General features: G+C 37.6%; 1 protein-coding gene across 1 annotated transcript; it reads left to right on the forward strand.

The window, feature by feature from the left end:
* Positions 1 to 301: 301 nt before the first annotated feature.
* Positions 302 to 2,969, forward strand: LOC138337831 (uncharacterized). The gene is made up of 3 exons (XM_069288261.1): positions 302 to 1,072; positions 1,162 to 1,404; positions 2,619 to 2,969. The coding sequence occupies exons 1-3, from the start codon at positions 302 to 304 to the stop codon at positions 2,967 to 2,969; spliced, it is 1,365 nt and encodes a 454-aa protein (XP_069144362.1).
* Positions 2,970 to 25,139: the final 22,170 nt, after the last annotated feature.

Genomic DNA, 25,139 nt, shown 5'->3' on the forward strand with positions numbered 1-25,139 from the left:
GTAAAACATCAATTCTTATTTCTTTTCATAAAATAAACACTACAAGAAACGCTGGTCAGGGGAGAGTCGGAGCAGCTGCTGGGGGCAACCAAGTTCCACCCCAGGCTCCAACTGAAGGAGTGGCCATGCCAGTTAACGCAGTTGGGTTGGCTGATGCGGAGGTGCGGACCGCTCTAGATCAGATGGCTCAAGCCATCACTGTGCAGGCCCAGGCTATGATGGCCCATGCCAACAGAAAGGATGTTCAGCAGGAGAATCTACCCGTAAGTAGCATGGAAGACCGATTACGGATTTTACGAGGATGAATCCTATGGTTTTTACAGGGTCCAAGACTTTAGAGGATCCCCAGGAGTTTATGGATGAGGTAAATAAGATATTTCTGGCCATGAGGGCCACATATACTGAGAAGGATCAACTGGCTTCCTATAAGATCAAAGATGTTGCACAGTCTTGGTGCAAGATGTGGCAGGACAACAAAGATTTGGGCAGAGTTTCGGTCACGTGGGAGATGTTTAAGACAGCCTTCCAGAGATTCTTCCCCAAGGAGATGAGGGAGGCCAAGGTTGAGAAGTTTATCAAGATTAAACAGGGATCGATGGCAGTCAGGGAGTATTCCCTAAAGTTTGAGAAATTATCCAGGTATGCCACTTTCCTTGTATTTAACAACAGGGATGAGATGAGTAGGTTCCTTACAGGAATCACAGGAGACCTTGAAGTGGAATGTCGGGCTGCGATGCTGCACAATAACATGGACATCTCCAGGTTGATGGTGCATGTCCTGCAGGTAGAGGACAGTCGAAAGAAGAGAGGTGTCCGTGATGTTAGGAGGCCTGAACCTTCTGATAAGGGAGTGTCAACAGGAACTATTTTGGCGTCCGTGAACAGCCCATATTCAAAAAGGTGCATCAGAGTTCGGGGAACTCTAACTTTAAAAGGAGTGCAACACCTACATAAGGCAGACCCAAGCCCAAGAAGGGAAATGGAGAAGATGTGCAGCGTCACTGAATGGACTGTTCCAAGTGTGGCCGTGCTCACAGTGCAGAGTGCAAACAGGGCACTAATGCCTGCTTCGGTTGAGGAAAGAATGGGCACATGGTCAAGGAATGCCCACAGAACAGGAGTCAGGCTGGAGATAATGCTCAGCCTAGGCCTAATCCATAGGGTGCAGCAGCAGTCGAGCCTCCTAAGAGGAACAAGTTCTACGCTCTGAAGGGTGGGGAGGAGCAGGAGAAGTCCCATGATGTGGTCACAGGTATGCTGCAAGTATTCTCAACTTCTGTTTATGCCTTACTTGATCCACGGTCTATGCTTTCCTTTGTAAGTCCTTTGCCTGCTCTCACTTTTGAGATATTTCCTGAAGTTTTACATGATCCTATAGTGGTTAGTACACCTTTAGGAGATAATGTAAGAATTCATAGAGTATACAAGGATTGCCCAATAGTCATATGTGGTAAGACTATGTGCGCAAACTTGGTTGAGTTACCAATGAACGATTTTGATGTTATTCTTGGCATGGATTGTCTTCATAGTTGTTATGCTTATATGGATTGCCGTAGTAGGGTTGTGGGATTTCGTTTCCCTAATGAAGTAGAGCTGGTCTGGGAGGGGTACGATTCGAGTAGTCCTAATCCCTTGATTTTGAACCTTAAGGACAATAAAATGATGTCCAAAGGATTATTGTGTCATTTGTGAGTTTTAATGATTTAGATCATGACATTCTTTCAATATACTAAGTTTCTATAGTGAATAAGTTCCAAGATGTATTTCCTAATGATATGCTTGGAGTTCCTCCCCCTAGAGATATTGAGTTGGTATCCACTTAGAACCCGACACTAAACCAATTTCAATTCCTCCTTACAGAATGACTCCAGCTGAACTCAAAGAGTTGAAGCTGCAGTTAAAAGATCTCACTGATAAGGGTTTCATTCGATCTAGCATATCCGCTTGGGGTTCTCTAGTGTTGTTTGTGAAAAAGAAATATGGAACCCTTAGAATATGTATTGATTATCGACAGCTCAACAAAGTCAGTATCAAGAATAATTATCCCCTTCACAGAATAGATGACTTGTTTGACCAACTCCAAGGGTCTAATTTCTTCTCGAGGATTGATCTTAGTTCAGGGTAGCATCAGCTTAGGGTTAGGGATGAAGATGTTCCAAATACAGCCTTTTGTACCAATTATGGTCATTACGAGTTTCTAGTTATGTCAGTTAGTATCACAAATGCACCTACTGCATTTATGGATATCATGAACAGAGTCTTTCGTGAATACCTTGACTCTTTCATCATAGTATTCATTGATGAGATTCTCATATACTCTAAGACCAAGGAAGAGAATGAACAACATTTGAGACTAACCTTGCAGGTACTTAGACAACATTAGTTGTTATCCAAATTTAGCAAGTGTGAATTCTGGCTTAGATCAATGACCTTCTTGGGTCATTTTGTGTCCGACAAAGGTGTGAGGTAGATCCCAGGAAGACTGAGTCTATTAAGAACTAGCCAAAACCTCTTACTCCCACAGACATTCGTAGCTTCTTGGGATTGGTTGGTTATTATCGCAGGTTCGTTAAGGGTTTTTCTTCCATTGCTGCCCCACTCACAACTTTTTGATAAAGAAGAAAGTCAAGTTTGAATGGGCGGAGACTTGTGAGAAGAGTTTCAAGGAGCTCAAGGACAGACTAACTTCAGCCTTTGTGCTTACTTTGCCTAAGGGTGGTGAGAATTACATTGTTGATTGTGATGCATCTAGGATTGGTTTGGGTTGTGTTCTTATGCAGGGTGGTAAGGTGATAGCTTATGCGTCAAGACAACTCAAGGTTCATGAAAAGAATTATCCCACTCATGACCTGGAGTTGGCAGCTGTGGTGTTTGAACTGAAACTGAGGAAGCACTACCTCTATGAAGTGCATGTGGATGTGTCACAGACCACAAAAGTGTCCAGTAAGTGTTCACATAGAGGGAGTTGAATGTACGTTAGCGGAGGTTGTTAGAGCTGTTGAAGGACTATGACATGAATGTCCACTACCATCCAAGTAAGGCTAATGTTGTATCTGATACTTTGAGCAGGATCAGCATAGGAAGGGCATACCACGTTGAGGATGACAAGAAGGAGTTGGTGAAAGATACAGACAGACTAACCAGAGTGGGTGTGCAATTTGTTAACTCTACTAATAGGGGTGTGTCAGTTCATCCTAGTTCTGAATCATACTTAGTAGTTGAAGTCAAGAAGGGTCAACATCTTGATCTAGTGTTGATGGATCTGAAGGACTCAGTGTTGGTAAATATGAATGAGTCTTTTGTTTTGGGAGGTGACGGCATACTTTGGTACCAGGACAGGATGTGTGTACCAGATGTGGATGATTTGCGGACCAAAATTGTTGCAGAGGCCCATGATTCCAAATATTTGATATATCCAGGTTCCACCAAGATGTATCATGACCTTAAGAAGATCTTTTGGTAGGATGGCATGAAGAAGTACATTTTAAAATATGTGGCCAAGTGTCCTAATTGTCAAAAGGTTAAGGCAGAACATCTTAAGCCTGGGAGTCTTACTTATGTGATTGAGGTTCTGAGTTAGAAGTGAGAGGCCATTAATATGGACTTCATGGTTGGTCTTCTAAAGACTAGGAAACAACATGACTCCATATGAATTATTGTGGACAGGATGACTAAGTCTGCTCACTTTATCCCTGTGTAGTCTACTTACAAAGTCGAGGATTATGCGAGACTCTACATTGATGAGATTGTGAATGACATGGGATTCCTTTGTCTATCATTTCCATTAGAGGATCTCAGTTTACTTCACATTTTTGAAGATCCTTCCAGAACAACTTAGGCACGCAGGCAAAGCTTAGTACTGCCTTTCATCCTCAGACTGATGGGCAGGCAGAGAACACCATTCAGACATTGGAGGAAATGTTGAGAGCGTGGGTGATTGACTTTAGAGGTAGTTGGGACGACTATCTGCCTTTGATAGAGTTCTCTTATAATAACAGTTATTACTCTAGTATTGGATGGCGCCGTTTAAGAAACTGTATGGTAGAAGGTGTAGGTCTCCAGTTGGGTGGTTCGAGGTTGGAGAGTAATCCATTTTTGGTCTAGAGATCATTCATGAGGCCATAGAGAAGGTCAGGGTGATTAGGGACAGGTTGGCTACTATTTACAATCGGCAGAAGTCCTATGAAGACAACAGAAAATGGCCCTTAGAGTTTGATGTTGGTGACCAGGTCTATTTGAAGATATCACCTATGAAGGGGGTTATGAGGTTTGACAGGATATGTAAATTAAGTCCGAGGTATGTTGGGCCATATGAGATCCTATAGCGTGTGGGTGAGGTGGCCTATGAGTTAGCGTTGCCTGCGGATCTATTCATCTAGTTTTTCATGTCCATATGTTAAAGAAGTTCCTTCGTGATCCAACATCGATTCTGCCTGGTGAAGGTTTGGGAGTTGACGAAGACTTGTCCTATGAAGAGGTTCTTGTTGAGATTTTAGATCACCAGGTAAAGCGGCTGAGAAACAAGGAGGTTGCCACAATGAATGTATTGTGGAGGAACCATCTTCTTGTGGGTGCACGTGGGAGGCCGACGCCGATATGAGATCCCGCTACTCTCATTTCTTCAGCTCTTCAGGTTAGATTTTTTACTCGTAAGTTGAAGTTCTTTAACTCCTTCATTCGTGGTTCTTATTGCCTGAATCTGTATAATACCTATGTTATGATATGACTGGTGGTGTGCTAGATTATAAGAAGTGTCATTCGGGGACGAATGTTCCTGGGGGGGGGGAGATAATGTAACAATCCTAAAAAAGGATATGCTAAGTAATGCTTAATCTGTCTAGATGCCTACGATTAGACCGAGTTCACACGGATTGATGCGCGTAGAATTAGACCTCTGAACCTCATGAACAGCCAAGCCAACTAACTTGGTGAGTTATTTGAGCTAGGAAAGGTTGGGTCCAGCCATGTAGGGCACCCGAATATAAAGATTTACCCGGATGAGTCTTTACCCGACTTAAAAAGGGAAATCTTAAGTCTGGATGGTCTAGGGATAAAATGGTCTTTTTTTCCTGGCTAAGGGTAGTATGGTAATTACCCTAAATATTTAATTAATATGCTGGAGGGGCATTTTGGAGAGAAAGGGCCGAAATTGGCCTTTGAGGTAAATCTTGTTCCACCCGGGTTCGAACATAGGTGGGAGTAATGATTTAATTTGATTATTTAATTTGGTGAATTAATTTAATAAATTAATAATTAATGGCTGATTTAAGAAAAAGGAAAATCAGATTTTAAGTATTAATTATTATTTATTAATTATTTAACCATTATTTCACTAAGTCTTGCCTAAAGTCCTAGCCCTAATGAAACACTCTCTCTCACATCTATCCACTCTCACATTTATCTCCCTCTCTTAAACACTGTCTTTCATGTCCTCTCTGATTAACAAAACAGAAACCAAAAATCAGAATAATAACAAAAAAAGTTCTTCATACTTGAAGACTTTACACGCAAATTACAAACGACAAAGAAATCCGAAAACTTAAAGCAAAATGTTATATTCTTGTAGGGTAAGGTGTGAGATTCGTTGGCGGACGTTTGGTTTGGGGTGGATTTGGCAGCAAGTTGAAGGGTTGAACGACGTGAAATCAGGTATGGGTTTTATTTCTCTTGGTCCCGTTCCCAAGAGACCCCTAGGATTCAGTCGATTCTAATTCGAAAACTAGGATTGTTTCTCGTTGCATGTCCCTGTAACTAGATCTTATTAATGGTTGTAGGCTGGTATGTCTGCTGGTAGATATTAGGCGTGTAACTTGTTTTCGTGCTAATTATGTGAATGTATGTATGTTCGGAATTATGTGAGTAATAAAAGATGTTTTTTCCGAAAATATGTAGCCACGGATTGGAGCATGTAATGGCATGTTTAATTTCTTGAATTTTGTGTTTAATTGCTTGTGTAAATCATAATGTTCATAAGTGGTGTAATGTTGCTGAATTGAGTGCCAACTCATAATTAAATGTAACTATGAAAATGCACCTAAAGACGTACTAAATGAACCATGAAAAGTCCTAAGAACTAACTTGAAAATGCTGCAAAAAGGGATTGGAATAACGTAATCAAATTTCCAGCGTTCTGGAAATTTTGTTCGGCCAAGTTACTGGAATTTTTTTTGAGTTTTAAAAATAATATTTTTAATGCTTGAGGTTAGTGGGGATTGAACCCAATACCTCACCCTATACATGTTATAAAAATAAAAAAATATAAAATGTGAAAAGTGGGATTCGAAATACGGTAAAATTTAAGTGAAAATTTAAGGTAAAAAATGAAAGAAAATGAAGTGAGGCGTGTGGGGTTCGAACCCACAACCTCTTGAATGGATGAAGGAGAGAGGACAAGAATGATATAAGGAAATATTAAAAATGAGGTATGTGGGATTCGAACCTACAACCTCTCGACAGAATGAAAAGGTAAAGGTGAGGCTGTGGGGATTCGAACCCACAACCTCTTGAATAGATGAAAGAGTTAGGAGAAAAATAAAGGATGAAAACTTAATGTGGTGAGTGGGGATTGAACCCACAACCTATTGGATAGCTGAGAAAGTTAAGATATAAATTAAAAGAAAAAGAATCAGCTTTTGGGGGATTGATCCCACAACCTCCTTGCCTTAAACGAAAAAGAGAGGAGAAAAAGAAACGAAAATATTATGGGAGTGATGGGGATCGAACTAGGGTCCACAAAATATGAAAAATGCAATTATAAAGTTTACTATAAGTTTAAGTGTAACCTCAAGGATTCGAAATCGGATTCCCTTGCCCCATTCCATATTGAAACATAAGTCACACGTTGACAAATATTTAATGAATGTTGCCTCTAAAGATCGAATCAATATCTTGGCATACCTAGAAGATGCATAAGTCTTGTAGCACATAATCTGGGGTAAATATAAATCACTTAGACAAACTATTAATGAAGCCTCATCGCTTGTATGTGTATACTAATAAGTCTAGCATACATTTTAAAGTAAGTGAACCTAAGATGTTATGTGATGCGATAATGAAACCCCAAAGGGGTTAAGTAAAAGTGTGACACACATTAAAGGGCCAAGTGCATTGACATACGTCGAAATGAACATTCACATAAAGTGGTGAGTAATTATGAAGAGTAAATTAGCTTAAGTTAAATAATGTGGTGACAACATGATAAGAGGATAATGTGAAAGGTGAGAGAAATCTCAAATGAGCATAAGTTAATGTTACCAAGATGTACTAACCTATGAGAGTGTAAAGTTAATGAAGAGACCAGTCTCTATGAACACTCTAATGGAAGTATTGAAGTTAATGCATACTTAATACTAATGATGAGATGAGAAATCATCTAATAAGCTACAATGTCAACATGCTAGAAGCCAACTTTCATGATGTATGAATTTAATGTAGTAGAACTTTATATTAAGCATCGATAGGCTAGCTATGAGTGGTGATGCCTTCCTTCGGGAAGGGAGGAGGTTCACGTAAATCTCATGAGATGAGACTGTCTGGCATGCCGGTTATGGGTCTCCTTATATCTTCTCGTCTTTGAACCTATACTACCAATATAGGGATCTACCAGGGTTCGACTCCCTATATACGCTAGCATGTTTGGGTCACTCTGGCCGGTGATTCCACCTCTTTTTGGTTAAGGTTAAAGTTCCCAAAGAAAGAATGAGTCCAGCCTCAAAGAATACATATAATGAAATGAACGATACTAAATGTGTTAGGAAAGGATAATCAAGAGGTGAGCTAGACTTAAGTAATAACCCGATGAGAGTCTTAAACTACATCGTAGGTATAAATGGTGGTTGCACTAGTATATGAGAGAATGAAAATGAAGTACGTATGAATGAATGAAGCAGACTTTGAGTTTGCTAAGGAATGCTCCCTAGTTGAGGTGCCATATGTTGAGCCCTCATTTTGGGAAGTCCTAATGTCAAGTCCATGATTCCAAAGTCTCATGGCAGATGAAAGAATGATCTGAACTATGTGATATGATATGTGCAATATGTTATGTGTTTTTTTCAAAATTATAAGTATGATGATGCATGTAACTCTCATGGCATGACATTCCTTATCCGAATTTGGCAAGTATACTGACTTGACTTTCCATAATTCATATCGTCAGGAGAGAGATCTTCATCATCATATATGTCCTTGGTGTGTGCTTGCATATACCCATTCTTAGTACAAGTGTGTACTAATCCCATACAACTCTATATTTTTAGGTACAGGAACAGGTGGATGCTTGAGCTTACGATGTTGCAGCTATCCGGACGTGGAGCATTCATCTTAACTTGGTAGGCCCTCATGCTTTCGAGAACGCTTGCCCATTATATTCTAGATTAGCTATAGGTTTGAGTTAGTGGAGTATGTTTCACTAGCGTTTTTTTCTTATTTTATTTTGACATTGTATTGGTGCCATTTTGGAAACTATACACTTAATGCAGTATTGAACTATTTCTTTAATTTGATGATCTTAATATTAGATGGTTGATTGTTAACGTTTATGAATTTAAGTAGAATGTCATATATGAATGTGAAGTAACAAAAAGTTCAAATTTTCCACTAAAGTTAGCCTAGATGAAGTAACGATGACATATATAGGCTTGTCTGCGACCTATAAGAGGTCAACGACGCCGGTCTCCTCTGGGGGATAGACTCCGATTGTGACATCAAGGTATTCAATCTTCATCATATGTGACGAGTTTTTTCATTGTACATAATTTTCCTTGCCCTCTCTTCTCACACCCCGAGCCTACACCATGGGCATAATGGGCACTCGTGATTGCAGACCCCAAGCGAACCCTTAACCTATCTCAACTCTCATAAGAAAAATTACTGAACATACGATTAGCTTAACTCAATTGTCTCTAAAAATAAACTTATAATGCTTAGGAATAAACATTTAACCAACTACAAAAGGGCAGCTCAAGTCTCGACATAAACAACTGAAAATACATCCTAACAAACTGAATAAAAAAAACAAATTAGTGATCCCCAGAAAGTAAGGAGGCACGCCAAAAAACTCTTAAACTCGACTAGATCAATAGAAAGTTTGTTGATGATCCTTGTCACAACCGGGGATTACCCCTTAGATGTAAATGGCGTCTTCGTCCTCGAAGAGGTCTTAGACTATCCCTTAGCATAATTCATTGCAAATCATAGATAGAGAAAATGCGGAAAATTTAAAACTTTTACATAGTGAAGTATACTTAGACTTCTCAGTTATCATATATCGAATTTACATAGACTCCTCATTTAGCTCAATCATAACAAAATCATTTAAGTAGTCTAATATTTGTCTTACATTAAATTATTTTATAAAGAATTTCAAAGTTGGGCAGTTACCTCACACTAGTACAATATGTCACACAGGCTTACAACAATAGTCTCAAATATAAGAAAAGAACAAGTGTCTTTAGACATAGTCAATATCATAGCTAGAGTAGAGGAATGGCATCATCCTCGTACTTAAGGACTCACAAAAAACATGAGAAAAGATCCAAGTCTTTCTTACAAATAGCCTTGAACTCTTCAATGGCCCAAACCTATATAATTGTAGAAATATAATGACGCGTCGAATATGGGACTTGGTTGCGCGTCGTGGGGGCACTTCCAAATATTTTTTTCTCAAATCCGGTTTGAGGCACTGATCCTCGTGAAGGCCCCGCGTAGTGAGGCACTTTTCTCCTATCAACTATTGACAGTGTGACGCATGGGACCCTCACATCTTGGCTGCTCATTGCCAATGTTTGGGTCCTCCTCAAAGACCCTTCGGTTTGTCCTTGGGAGTCGTAACTAGACTTTTTGACCCTAGAAACATTATTTTACCTAATTAAAGTCTTTTTACAAGTTTTAGACGTCATACATCACTCCAAAACCTTCACAAAACCTAATGACATCTGGTAGTTCAATTTCACTAGTTTCCGGACGTCAAGGTCCTCCTTTGACATTTATGATCTAATACTTTTAAATCAAGTTAATTATATGATTCTAGTTATAGAAACATTATTTTAAGAATTATTTAGTAGGTGAGACTCTATTATAGTTCATAGGACTTCTGGAGTGTTACTTTATCCCCCCCTTATGAACATTCGTCCCCGAATGATACCTAAATCTTTTTATAGGGAGAGAAAAGACTCAATACTAGCTGTCCAGCAAAAAAAACAACAATAACATAAGATCATAAGTCAAAAATCATAGGAATACTTCACAACTCCATTCCACACATAAACATGACATTACACATATGAACTCAATTCACAATTTACCACATATAAGATCTAAATATTTCAACATAAGGAACTACTTTCTCACTATCAACATGAGATCAACATAAATTTAAAGATTTACCATGCAATTAACATGCTCACTACGAATCTCATGACGGCAACTATACGCATACCTATGAATGCAAGTTAAACAAGAGAGCATTTTTTAAGAAAACTCATTTTAGCATAAACCTTTACAAAGATATACACATACTTAGACAAACAAATCAAGTTCACATTATTCATGATTTCTTAATTTTAAGAGGAATTACAACCTCAATTTTGAATAGAAGTAAGAGGAAAGAGATGAGGGTAGCGGGACTTCATGTTGTCCTCGGCCTCCCATGTTACAGCGTTAACTAGATGGTTTCTCCATTGGACTTTTACGGAGGAAAACTCTTTGTTCTTCATCTTTTTGACTTGAAGATCTAGGTTTTCAATCGGAACCATCTTCATAATAAAGGTTATCATTCACCCCAATCCTTCAATCAGGAGAATGGACACCGGGTCTCCTAACATTTCTTGAGCATAGGGACATGACAATTGGGTGAGCCGGAGCTAATTCACGTGGTAATTTCAACTCATAAGCAACTTTTCCGAACCGTTTCAATGTTTCATAAGAGACCACATACCGGGGACTAAGATTTCCTTTTTTGCCTAATCTCATCACCCCTTTCATTGATGAAATCTTTAAGTAGACCCATTCACCTACTTCAGATTCAAGGTCACTTCTTCTATTGTCGATAAAAGATTTTTTTCGATTAATGGATGTTTTCAACCTATCCCTTATCATCCAAAATTGCTCCAAGGCTTCGTAGATTATTTGGTGACTAAGGAGTGAAGACTCAACAACTTCAAACCACCCAACCGGAGACCTACATCTCCTACCTTAGAGTGCTTCATATGTGTCATAGAAATACTCGAATAGTAGACATTAATGTTGGAGAACTATATCAACGGTAGGTGATCATCTCAATTACCCTTGAAGTCAATGACACAATCTTTTAATATATCTTCTAGTGTTTGGATGGTGCATTTCCCTTGACCATCCATTTTGGGATGAAAGGCAGTGCTAAGTCTCACTTGAATACCTAGACCTTTTTGAAAAGACCTCCAAAAATGAGAAGTAAATTGGTCACCTCTAGCCGAGATGATGGACAAGGGATCCCATGCGAACTCATTGTTTTATAAAGGTACAATATAGCATAATCCTCTGCCAAATAAGTAGATTTGACAGGAATAAAGTGGGCAGATTGTATCAATCTATCAACAATCACCCATATTAAGTCATTTTGCCTTCGTATCCAAGGCATACCCACTATGAAATCCATATTGATATCTTCCCACGTCCAAGTGGGGACATTGATTACTTGAGTTAACCCTCCCTGTCTATGATGCTTGGCTTTTACTTGTTGACAATTAGGACACTTAGCCACAAACTCCACTATATCCCTCTTCAAACCATCCCACCAATATACCTCTTGATGATCACAATACATTTTGATGGCACCAGGAAGAATGGAATATCAGGAACCATGAGCTTCTTCCAAAAAATTTCTTCTCAAGTCATCTACATTCGGCACACACAATCTACCTTGGTACCTAAGTACCCCATCACCCTTTGGGAGAATGATTCATTGAACTTTCTAAGAACCGATTCATTTAACTCCATCAATAGAGGATCAATATGTTGATTAGACTTCACCTCAACCACTAAAGATATCTTGGAGTTATGATGAACCATGAAACCATCTTTTGGAGAATCTTCTAATGGAACAGCCAACCGGGCCAATCTATTTACCTTTTTCCCTAATTCTTCCTTACCCTCTTCAACATGAACCACACTACCCATAGTCATTTGACTTAGAGAGTCTACAACCATATTGGCCTTGCTGGGTGGTAGAGGACACTCATGTCCTAATCCTTCCAAAGTTCCAAACATCTTATTTGTCAGGGATTCAACTCTTTTTCCAGTGAACATGTATTGGAGACTCTTGTGGTTGGTAAATAAATCCACATGTACATCATATAGATAAAACTTCCATATTTTCAAGGCAAGCACTACGATCGCTAATTCAAGGTCATGAATTGGATTATTCTTCTAATGTACCTGGCATAAACTATCACCTTACCATGTTGGATGAGGACACAACACAAAGCTAATTGAGAAGCATTACAATACACCACAATGCCCTGGGTGCCCTCCGGTTAGGTCAACATCGGAGCAGAAGTAAGCTTATCTTTCAACTCTTGGAAGCTTCTTTCACATTACTCCAACCACTCAAACATAAATTTCTTTTGGGTTAAGGTTGTCAAATAAGAAGCAATGGATGCAACCCCATCAACAAATATCCTATAATACCCATCTAAACCCAAGAAACTTCGAATATCGATTGGATTCAAAAGGTCTAGGACAATTCTTAACCGCTTCCTTTATCTTCGGATCGACCTCTATACCGTCACTTGAAACAATGTGACCAAGGAAATGAACCGATCTCAACCAAAACTCACAGTTACTTTTTTTAGCAAAGAGTTGATGTTGGTTGAAAAATTGCAATACAACCCTCAAATAGACCGTATGCTCATCCTTACTCTTAGAATATACCAAGATATTATCAACAAAGACAAACACAAAAGAATTAAGGTAATTCTGGAAAGCCGGTGGGGAATATGTTCAACCAAAAGACATAACTAGTAAATCATAATGACCATACTTATGTTTGGAAAGTCGTTTTAGGTATATGTTTACCTCTCCCCTAAGTTGGTGATACCCCGATCTCAAGTCAATTTTCAAAAAGAAGCTTGCCCCTTGGAGTTGGTCTAAAAAATCATCGATCCTAGGGAGAGGATACCTATTCTTTATGGTGATATTATTTTATTGAAGATAATTAATGCACATCCTAAAGGACCCATCCTTCTTCTTTACAAACAACACCGGAGCGCCCCATGGAGAAACACTAGCTTGCATGAAATCTTTGTCTAGTAAATATTTGAGTTGAACTTTCAACTCTTTCACTTTGGTCGGATCCATTTGATAAGGAGGAATTGAAATGGGCTTTGTTTACGGCAACAAGTCTATGCCAAAGTCTATTTCCCGTTCGGGAGAAATTCTGCGCAAGTCATCGAGGAAGACTTCCAAAAAATTCTTCACTACGAGGACCGACTTTAAACTAGGAGTTTCAAATTCCAGGTCCTTGAACCTCACAATATGATATATACATCCCTTAGTAATAAACTTACAATCTTTTAGACACTAAATGATTGGACCTATAGGGATTTAGTTTCCTTCTTCCATTCTAAGACGGGTTCATTAGGAAATTAGAACTTAACTACCCTCATTCTACAATCAATGGAAGAAAAACAAGCATGCAACCAATCCATCCCCAAAATGACATCTCAATAAAACATATAAAATTTTACCAAATCCACCAAGGTAACTCTATTGGAAAACATTATAGGACAATTCCTATAGACTCTTTTAGCAACAACCGAGTCACCCACCGGGGTAGTAACCTAAAAAGGTTCAATTAAGACATCGAGTAATACATCAAACTTCGTGGCCACTAAAGTAGTTACAAAATATAAAGTTGCACTGGGATCTAGTAAATAATAAACATCAATGGAAGATACTTGCAACATACAAGTGACAACATCGGGAGAATCCTCTTGATCACCCCTAGAGCGGAGAGCACAGAAGCAGTTCTTCTTAAGAGCATCGGGATCAGGACCACTTACATGTGCTTGGTTACTATCCCTTCCTTGAGTATTGTCCATGGGATAATATTTAATCATGTGCCCACTCTTTCCACAACCAAAACAATTTCTTGAACCCATGAACCCATAAACATTTATCCAAGTGCCTCTTGCCACATTTGGCACAATTTGGGGTCTCACTAGATGAACCACTATTTTTTCATCTTGAGGCTTTGGGTTTGACACACTATCTTTATTGGCCTTGCGGAAATTAGAAGGAACTTGGTTAAATAATCTTTTTTTAAACTTAGGCTTGTCTTGAATCTCAAACCTACCCTTAGAAGTACCTCCATCATGGGGCCTTTCCCTCTTGAACTCCCTATTCTTCCACTTAACTCTACTCTTCTCAACTTGTTAATCATGCACCATCAAACTATAAATGTCCATGTTGTCATGAAGCTTCGCCGAATGACACTCTTCCAAAAGATCACCAGACATACCCATCATAAAATGATTCATTTAATCTCTAGGATTGGACACCAAATAAGAGACATACTTAGACAACTTAGTGAATTTCAAAGAGTATTCTAGCATACACATACCTCATTGACGAAGGATGATGAACTCTTCCACCTTATCCTCTCTTTTCTCCCTTGAGAAGAAACTGTCAAGAAAAGTCCTCCTAAAGACTTCCCGACTTATGGGACCCGCTCTATTGGGTATATCAAGTTTGAGCCACATCTTTTAGTTGATAAGTAACTAGCTCAGCCTTCTCATTAAAACTTACCCCCATAGCATACAAGATATTGTAGACCTAATAAAGAAAGTCTTGGGGGTCTTCATTCTCCTTAGATCCAAAGAACATTGGAGGGTTCATTATAGTGAAGTCTCTCAAGTGAGAAGCCATGGTACTAACATTTTGGTGCACACGGGGTCCAACTTCCCAGCTTGCTTGGGACGACATAGCTTGATCTTGAGCAGCTATGGCTTGGGCTTGAGTAGTCATAGTTTGAGCCTAACTTAGAAAAGCTGACCTTGTCTCTCCATCCGTCGTAGTGGGAGGAATGACTGGAGCTTGGTCACCTTGAGGAGCTTGATTGCCTTAGGGAGGAGCTTGATTGTCGTGGGGAGGATCTCCCGCATTAGAAATATCTTCTTCAACTCTTCTTGTGGATTGACTTCTAGTATTCATAGCCTATAACCACAATAAAAGGGTTAGATAAAAGGAAACATAGATTTAACACTCTTGAGGCACAACATAGGAATACCAAGAAGATTATAATTTCCTAAACATCACATAGCCTCTCATTGATAAGTGTGGTGCGCTTCACAAATATGAACAAGACTCTAGATAGACGTGGTTTAGTAAGGCACATTTCTAGGATTACTAACCCTCATGTTTTGATACCTAGTTTGCAACAATCGGGAGCACCCCGTAGACGTAACTGGTGTCTTTATCCTCGAAGAAGTCTTAGACTAGCCCTTAGAATAATTCATTGCAAATCATAGGTAGGGAAAATATGGAAAATGTAAAACTTTTACATAGTGAAGTATACTTAGACTTCTCACTTATCATATATGGAGTTTACATAGACTCCTCGTTTAGTCAATCATAACCATATTATTTAATGAGCTACTACTTGTCTCACATTAAACCATTTAATATAAAATTAACCATTTAATATAAAATTACAAAGTTGGGCATTACCCTTACACTAGTAAAATATGTAACATATAGGCTTACAACAATAGTCTAAAATATAAGGAAAGAACAAGGGTCTTTAGACATAGTCAATATCATAGCTAGAGTAGAAGAATGGCATCATCCTTGGACTTGAGAACTCACCAAAAACTTGTGAAAAGATCCACGTCATCCTTGCAAATGGCGTTGAACTCTTCAATAGCCTGAATCTACATAATTGTAGAAATTTAAAAAATATGGGTTAGTACAAACCATATGTACTAAGTATGGATATATGCAAGTCACACATTTGAAATCATGAACAAAGGGATAATTTTTTTAAACATGCTATGTCACTTTTGAAAGCCTTTTGTGCACACATAAGGACATATACAAGTCAATAAAAACCAACATCAAAACATGTTCATAGATACAAAAAAATCATCATCATAAAGTCATATCAACCTTTCATGTACAAGAATTCATATCATCACAACATACAAGACCATACTCTCAATTCCATTCCAAGCCTACAAGTGCATTGCTCATGTGAAGGCCCATAACCCCACATAATCAAGTAAAATAGAAAAGAGATCATATGTAATGCTTATACTTGATGTAACATAACATCCTGTGTATTCATCATCATACATAACAATTTAGACCAATATCATGTTCAACAAATGAAACCAGCTTCATACAAGATCAAAATCATGTAGAGTCGACATTATGCATTCCATTCATAACATAAATACATAAGAACATTCTTTTAGGACTCTTCTTAAGGTCAACTTGTATAATGCTTAGGTAAAGTCCATACCCTTACCTACAGTAAGTAGAACCCCTCAAATCACCCTACTCAGTGTCAATCTTTATTAGTTTCATTAATTCATTTTACCTTTGGGAAAATCACCTTAACCGACAATAGACCATCTGAGCTAAACATGGAATCCGATGTTAGGAAACCCTACACTGAAAGAGTGCGCTCTACTTGCCAAGATATAGCCTAAATATGAACATAAAATTTTAGGTGGATCCACTAGCTAGTTTTCCTATGGGGGCAACATAGTAATAAACTAGGATATATATTGAAACTTATGTATGAACATTGCATGGTAGTCTCTATCTCATGAGAACATCGGTGGAATATTTCTCGTGAAGAGACCCCTCTCATTGTCAAGTTCACTTGGTGCTAAGATAAAGTCCATTTTTGAAATTTCCTTATGCCTTTACTAATCATCAATCCTTAATATAGTCCATAGGAGAGACTAACTGAAAGACTTTGAAAATCTAAGATGTATTCTAGAGCCTAACATAACTGTCATAAGGTTTAGACACTATTTTGTCCATTTTAATTAATAAAATCCATTTACGAGGTCTAGAAACCAAAAGGTCAAAGTACATCCATGACGTCCAAAAATTAGTTTAATGAGGTGCTAGTGTGCCTTAGCCCATTTTACTGAGTTTTAGAAGTAGGAAAATGATGAAAATTTGTGGAAGGGTGTCTAAAAATGTTTTTAAGTTGGTTCATAGTTGAAGTTCCCGGGTACAAATCCCCAAGGGCCAACCAAGGGCCCTTAAGGAAGACCCTTTCGTTTTGGGGTCAAGAGCACTGTTTGTGCAGTGTGTACCCACAAAGGAAATCGATGGGGCGTGTGTGGATTGACGGGGCGTCGATGCCATCCATCTACCAATACTTAACCATTTTGTCTAATGGTCCATTTGGACCAGTCTCTGAACTTACCTACGGATGTGCAGCACGAAAGAGGGGGGCTGGCCACCGTTTGAACCACGATCCATCGATAGTGGTGTCGTCTGTAAGGGCCTGTTTTCACTGCACGTTTTACATATGTTAAATAACTAATTAGATTAGTTAGTAAGTTAATTAGGGGTGAGGAGATGTCTAATTAAGTTTGTGAATTACCTATATAAAGTCCTAACCTAATTAAGACTAACTAAAACTCTCCTAACTTACAAATCCAAACTCTCTTCCTTCTCTCTTTTTCCCTCTCTAGTGAAGAAATCCATGGAAGATCAAGCTATGGGAGGGTTTAAGGTGTTCAAAGAGTAAAGTTTCACCATAAATTTTCATCAATTATTAAGGCATGATATCTATTTCACCTTTGAGACCTCTTTCCTCAAAGGGTTCCGTAAAATTGATTTCAAAAGTTGGGTTTTCATCCATTACGAATTTGATGTTATGGATTGATTTTTTATGATTATATTGGGATATTATGAATATATTAACATGTATTCTAACTTAATTATGATATATCTTGATGGTTTGGTCTATTTTGTAGAAGATGACCTTTACCCCTTAGCCATAGGTTATGATCTTGATATGAATTATCTTATATTGTTTCAATTGACTTGTTTATTGATTAAATTACTACTAGATGATGTTATTCTTTAAATAATGAATATAATAGGATGTATTATAGTCCTCTCATTCTAGTTCTTGAGAATTTTATCTCGGTTATGATGTATGTTGTGACTCTGACCTAAGTATATTGTCTTAAACTATGAACTAGTATTCAATGGTGATATAGTGATTTATTTACCTTTATTATCATGTTTATCATTGAATTATGATCATGTTATACCATAATTGGGTTGAGTTAAGGATTGATGGTAAAACCTTGATGATGAATTATTAAGGAGGCTTTGTAAGTCTTGATATTCCTATCCTTTACTTCAAATTATGGTTAATTGTGATTAAGTCATGATGTTGTATGGGAGTATGCCTTTTATTAGGATTGATAGGGTGGTATGATGTTGAATTGAAATGTCTTGACTATGGTTTGTGAGGTGTTGACTTAAGACATAAATATTATAAGGATTGTGAATGATTTACCAATGTGCCTTATCATGATATGAAAATGTTAATGTGCTAACTTCACCTATATGAATTATAATGAAAGAACAATGATCATGCAATTATTATTGATCTATGATGATGATGAATATACAAAGCTTAGACCCTATGACTTAAATTAAGCTATGATGATTAATAAGGACATTAAAGACATTTCAAAAGGGACTTAGATTAGCATCGAGTGAACTTAAAAAAGGGAGGTGATGACTTCCCACATGTGTGTTGACTCCCCAATAAGGTATACACATCTAATGGATTCCCATGAGAGGAGGCCCCAAATTGCCAAGTGGTAAGCAGAGGATTATACATATCGCTTATTTCTTGAACTATGTTGCCCTCATAGGAAGACTAACTAGTGGATCGACCTAGAAAGCTATGTTTTTATTTGGTTTTAATTTAATTCGTAGACCATCTCCTTTTGGTATAAGGTTTTAGAATACCGGATTCCAACTAGGGTGACTTGAGAGGTTCACTTAGTTTACGTAGGGGTTTGGGACTCTGCCTATGCCTTGCACTAGTTTTCCTTGAGGGAAGCCTTAAGAGGTTGTTCTTATGTATGAATATGTTTATGATGGTATCTGTTATGTATATGATAAACGTGCACATTATTGATACTATATGTTTATAAGTCTCACTTATGAATATGTGTTGGTCTATGGGAAGTCATCACCTCCCTTTGTTAAGTTCACTCGGTGCTAAGCTAAGCCCCTTTTGAAATGTCTTTAATGTCTTTATTAATCATCATAGCTTATTGTAGGTCATAGGGTCTAACCTTTGTATATTCATCATCATAATAGATCAATAATAATTGCATGAGCATTGTTCTTTCATTACAATTCATATAGGTGATGTTAGCACATTAACATTTTCATATCATGATAAGGCACATTGGTAAATCATTCACCATCCTTATAATATTTATGTCTTAAGTCAACACCTCACAAATCATAGTCAAGACATTTCAATTCAACATCATACCACCCTATCAATACTAATAAAAGGCATACTCCCATACAACATCATGGCTTAATTACAATTAGCCATAACTTGAAGTAAAGTATATGGATCATAATACTTACTAACTCTCCTTCCTAATTCATCATCAAGGTCTTACCATCAAACCTTAAATCAACCCAATTTGGGTGTAGTTTCATCATTAAACAATAACCAACATAATAAAAAGCCTAAATGAATCACTATATCACAATTTACTACTAGTTCATAGCTTAAGATACGATACTTAGGTAAATTCACAACATACTTTATAACCTAGATCAACTTCTCAAGAAATAGAATGAAAGGAATACAAATCACCCTTATTCATTAATTATTATTATAACAACATCATCTAGTATTAATTCAACCAACCAAGTCAAGTGAACCAATATAACCTAATTCATATGAAGATCATAATATAGGGTTAACGGATAAAGGTCATCTTCTACAAACTAGACCAAACCATCAAGATATATCATAATTAAGTTATAATACATGTTAATATATTCATAATATCCAAAATAATTCATAAACAAATTAATTCATAACATCAATTTTGAGATTGGATGAAATCCACTTGAAAACTTAACTTTTAAAATCAATTTGATGGAACCCTTTGAGGAAAGAGGTCTCAAAGATGAATTAAATCCCGTACCTTACTAATTGATTAATATTTATGGTGAAACATAACTTTTTGAATCACTTGAACTATCCCTTATCTTGGTCCTCAAAGGAGTTCTTCACTAGAGAGATAAAGAAGAGAAAAGGAAGAAAGGTTGGGTTTGTGAGTTATGAGAGCTTTGGTTAGTCTAATGGGGTTGAGGTCTTTATATGGGGTGTTAATTAACTTAATTAGACTTCCCTTATCCCCCATGTAATGAATTAACCCCTTAATTAATTAATTGGAACTAATTTAAAACGTGTAGTGAAAATAGGCCTTATAGACGACACCACGATCGACGGCCAGCCCTCCCCTTCTGTGTTGCACATCCGTTAATTGATTCAAAGAATGAGAAAACGAGGCCTTTCAATGATTAAGCTAATTTTTGGTCGACGTAAGGCATCAACGCCCCGTTGATCCACACACGCTCTGTCGTTTCCCTTCGTGGGTGCATAGTTCCCATGTAGTCTTTGACCCCAAAATGCAAGGGTCCTTCTTAAGGGCCCTTTTTTGTCCCTTGGGGAGTCGTAACCGGACGTTTCGACCATGAATAAACTTAAACACATGTTAGACACCCTTCCACCAATTTTCATCCTTTTTTACTTCTAAAAGCTAGTCAAGTAGGCTAAGGCACACTAGTACCTCATTGAACTAATTTTCAAATGTCATGGACATTATTGGACGTTTTGGTTTCTAGATTCTCTAAATGACTTATGTTAATTAAATTAGACCTTAAAATAGTGTCTAAAACTTGTGACACTTATGTTATGCTCTAGAACATGCCTTGGATTTTTGAAGTGTTACATTATCCCCCCTTAGGAACATTCGTCCCTTAATGACACAAAATCTTTTGAAGGAAAGAATAGACTCAAAATTAGCAGCCCAACCAACAACAATACATAACAACATCAACCATATCACTTACACAAAAAATTTAAAAAATTCAATTTCCACACATAAGTCTCAACATTACATTGTGAGAAATATCCTTCTCACAACAACAAAAGCTCAACATAGCATTTATGAGTCAATTATGTCAAAGTTCAACTTACCAACATGCTACATATCATTTCATAAAGACTCACAATATCAAAATGCATATCATGACTCAACCAAGCAAAATTGTAATTTATGGGCATACTTCACTGTAATTACTGTAACAACATCTAAAAATGCATACTTTGTAAAACTTTACCAAAAATCAAGAAATTTAAATTTTTAGTCATTATTTTCGTTATTAGTAAGAACTAGTAACCTAAGTTATCAAATAGATGAGGATAACGAGACTTCATGTCGACCTCAGCCTCCCATGTTGCACCCTCAACTAGGTGATTCTTCCATAACCCTTTTACATCTGCCACCATTTTATTCGTCAATTTCTTTACTTGACTATCAAGGATTTGAAACGGAACTTCCTCATAAGAGAGGTTATCCTTCACAGCAAGACCCTTAATAGGAAGAAAGACTCGGGATCACCGATATATTTCTTAAGCATGGAAACATGGAAAATTAGATGAACTGAATCCAATTCACTGGGAAGTTTCAAATCATATGCAATCTTAACAACTCTTTGCAAGCTTTTTTAGGGACCCACATAACAAGGACTCAACTTCCCTTTCTTTCCAAATCTAACCACCCCTTTCATAGGTAAAATTTTCAGATACACTTTATCACCTTCTTCACACTGTAAATTCCTTCTCATATGATCGGCATAATACTTTTGCTAACTATAGGTTCTTTGCAACCGATTCCTTATAATATGAACTTTCTCCAAAGTTTTAGAAATCAAATTGGGACCAAGAATCAAAAGCTCACCCACTTCAAACCATCAAATAGGAGACCTACACCTCCTACCATACAAGGCTTCATAAGGAGCCATGGATATGGATGAGTGGAAACTATTATTGTAAGCAAACTCCACCAATGGCAAATGCTTATCCTAATTTTCCTTGAAGTCAATAATACAAGCCCTAAGCATATGTTAAGGGTTTGAGTAGTACTCTCTGCTTGACCATCCATTTGGGGATGAAAAGTGGTACTTATCTTTACCTGTGTACCCAACCTTTCTTGGAATGACCTCCAAAACCTAGATGTGAATTGAGCACCCCGGTTCGATATGATGGATAACAGAATACCATGGATACACATAATTTCATCTATGAAGATCCTTTCATAATCTTCCGATGAATAATTAGACTTAACGGGAATAAAATGAGCGAACTTGGTCAACCTATCCACAACCATCCATATAGAGTCAGATTGCCTTTGAGTCCGAGGCAAACCTACTACAAAATCCATACTGATATCTTCCCACTTCCAAGTACGAACTTGGATTTCTTGTAGTAAGAAACCTGGCTTTTGATGCTCGATTTTCACTTGTTGGCAATTTGGACACTTTGCAACAAACTCCTTTATGTACTTCAAACCTTCCCACCAAAATACTTCCCTAAGTCATGGTACATTTTATCGAACCCGTATGAATGGAGTAATGGAACCCATGGGCTTCTTCAAGGATTCGGTCCTCAACCTATCTACATTGGGAGAACACAATCTTCCTTGATACCTTAAGACACAATCCCCCCTAAGGAGAATGACTCATAAAACTTACCAAGAACCGATTCCTTCAACTCTATCAATGGTTGATCAAGGTGTTGTTTGGACATCACCTCAAGCACTTAAGATTACTCGAAGTTATGATGGACCGTAAAACCACCATATGAAGAATCTTCCAACCTCACACAAAATCAAGCCAACCTATGAACATCCTTCACTAGGTCTTTGTTGGCTTCTTCTGTATGAGACACACTACCCATGTTCATAACACTTACAGCATCCGCAACCACATTGGCCATGCCGGTGTGATAGAGAACACTCATGTCTTAATCTTTCAACAATTCTAACCACTTTTCTTGTCGGAGATTCAACTCTTTTTGAGTAAACACATATTGGAGACTCTTATAATCAGTATACACATCAACTTGGACACCACACAAGTAATTCCTCCATATTTTTAAGGCAAATACCACGACCACTAATTCAAGATCATGAGTTGGATAGTTTCTCTCATGAACCTTAACTTGAATAGAAGCATATGCTATTATCTTCCCATGTTGCATAAGCACACACCCTAAACCCACTCAGGATGCATCACAAAACAAAATGAAACCCTTTGTACCCTCAGGTAAAGTCAACACAAGAGTGAAAGTAAGCCTATCTTTCAAGATTTGTAATATTCTATCACATGCCTCCGACCACTCAAATTTCTTACTCTTTTGGGTCAAAGTAGTCAAGGGAGATGCAATGGATGCAAAACCATCGACAAATCTCCGATAATAACCTGCTAGATCCAACAAACTCCTAGTTTTGGCTAGAGTCAATTGTTTAAGTCAATTTTTTGACCACCTCGGTTTTACTTGGATCAACCTCAAATACATCACTAGAGATGATATGACCAAGAAACGCCACCGACCTCAACAAAAACTCACATTTGCTATACTTGGCAAACAATTGATTCTCCTTAAGCACTTGTAACACTACCCTCAAATGGTTTATGTGATCACCCTCATTTTGTAAAATATACCAACATTTCATCAATGAAGACAATGCCAAATCTAGGTAACTTCGAAATATCCTATTCATGAGATCCATAAACATTGTCGGTGTATTCATGAGGCCAAAGGACATTACTAAGAACTCATAGTGACCATATCTATTCAAAAATGTTATCTTTGGTATATCCTCACCTCTCACCCAAAGTTGGTGTTACCCCAATCTCATGTCAATCTTAGAAAAGTATCTTGCCCCTTGGAGTTGATCAAACAAGTTGTCAATCCGAGGGAGAGGATACTTATTCTTAATAGTGACTTTATTTAGTTGACTATAATCAATGCACATTCTAAGGGACCTATACTTATTTTTCACAAACAAAACCGGAGCACCCCATGAAGAAGTACTAGTTCTAATGAAGCCTTTTTCTGGTAGATCTTTGAGTTAAACCTTCAACTCTTTCAATTCGACCGGATCCATCCGATAAGGAGGAATTGAAATGATATTTGTATCCGGTAACAAGTCAACATCAATTTCCTGTTCGAAGGAATTACGGGAAGATCATTAGAAAATACCTTTGGAAATTCCATCACTACAGGGATCGAATCAATGGGAGGAATTTTGGAGTCTAAATCTTGGACTCTTACTATATGGTATAAACAACCTTTAGAGATTATTGTACATGCTTTCAAACAAGAGATTATACGACCTTTAGGGATAGAATTTCCCCCTTTCACTCTAAAACAGGCTCATTTGGAAAGTTAAACTTCACCACCCTTGTTCTACAATCTTGGCAAAGCAAGCATGCTACCAATCCATACCCAAAATGACATCAAAATAAAAAATATTAAGTTCAACATAAGAAACTCTATTGGGAAACTTTATAGGACAATTTCTATACACCTTTGTTGCAACAACCGACTCACCCATCGGGGTAGACACTACATAAGGTTCATGGAATATATCGGGTAAAATGTCAAAAAATTTAACTATTAAAAGAGTAATAATTGATAAGGTAGACAGGGACCAAGTAAGAAATATACATCAATAGAGACGACCTTCAACATACAGGTCACAACCTCGGGAAAAGTCTCTTGCTCACCCTTAGAGCGGAGAGCAATATTCTTCACTTGCTCTTAGTTTTTTTAGTATAGGACACCTTCATGCAATTGTTGACAGACCTTGCTTAGGAGATTGGTGATCATTTTGAATTCAAGGTTAAGCTAGTTCTTTCGGGCTTCCTTGAGTTCTTTTTCATTTATGTCCACTCTTTTCGAACTCAAACTATTTTTGAGGTGTTGTTTACTTTTTGGGGTTGTATCCCTTTTTCTTAGAAATTCGTTAGTAGAATTTTGGTACAACAACTTTCAGGTTCTACAAGTATTT

The sequence above is a fragment of the Solanum lycopersicum genome, chromosome 8, assembly GCF_036512215.1.
Source record: "Solanum lycopersicum chromosome 8, SLM_r2.1".
Classification (NCBI taxonomy): Eukaryota; Viridiplantae; Streptophyta; class Magnoliopsida; order Solanales; family Solanaceae; genus Solanum; species Solanum lycopersicum.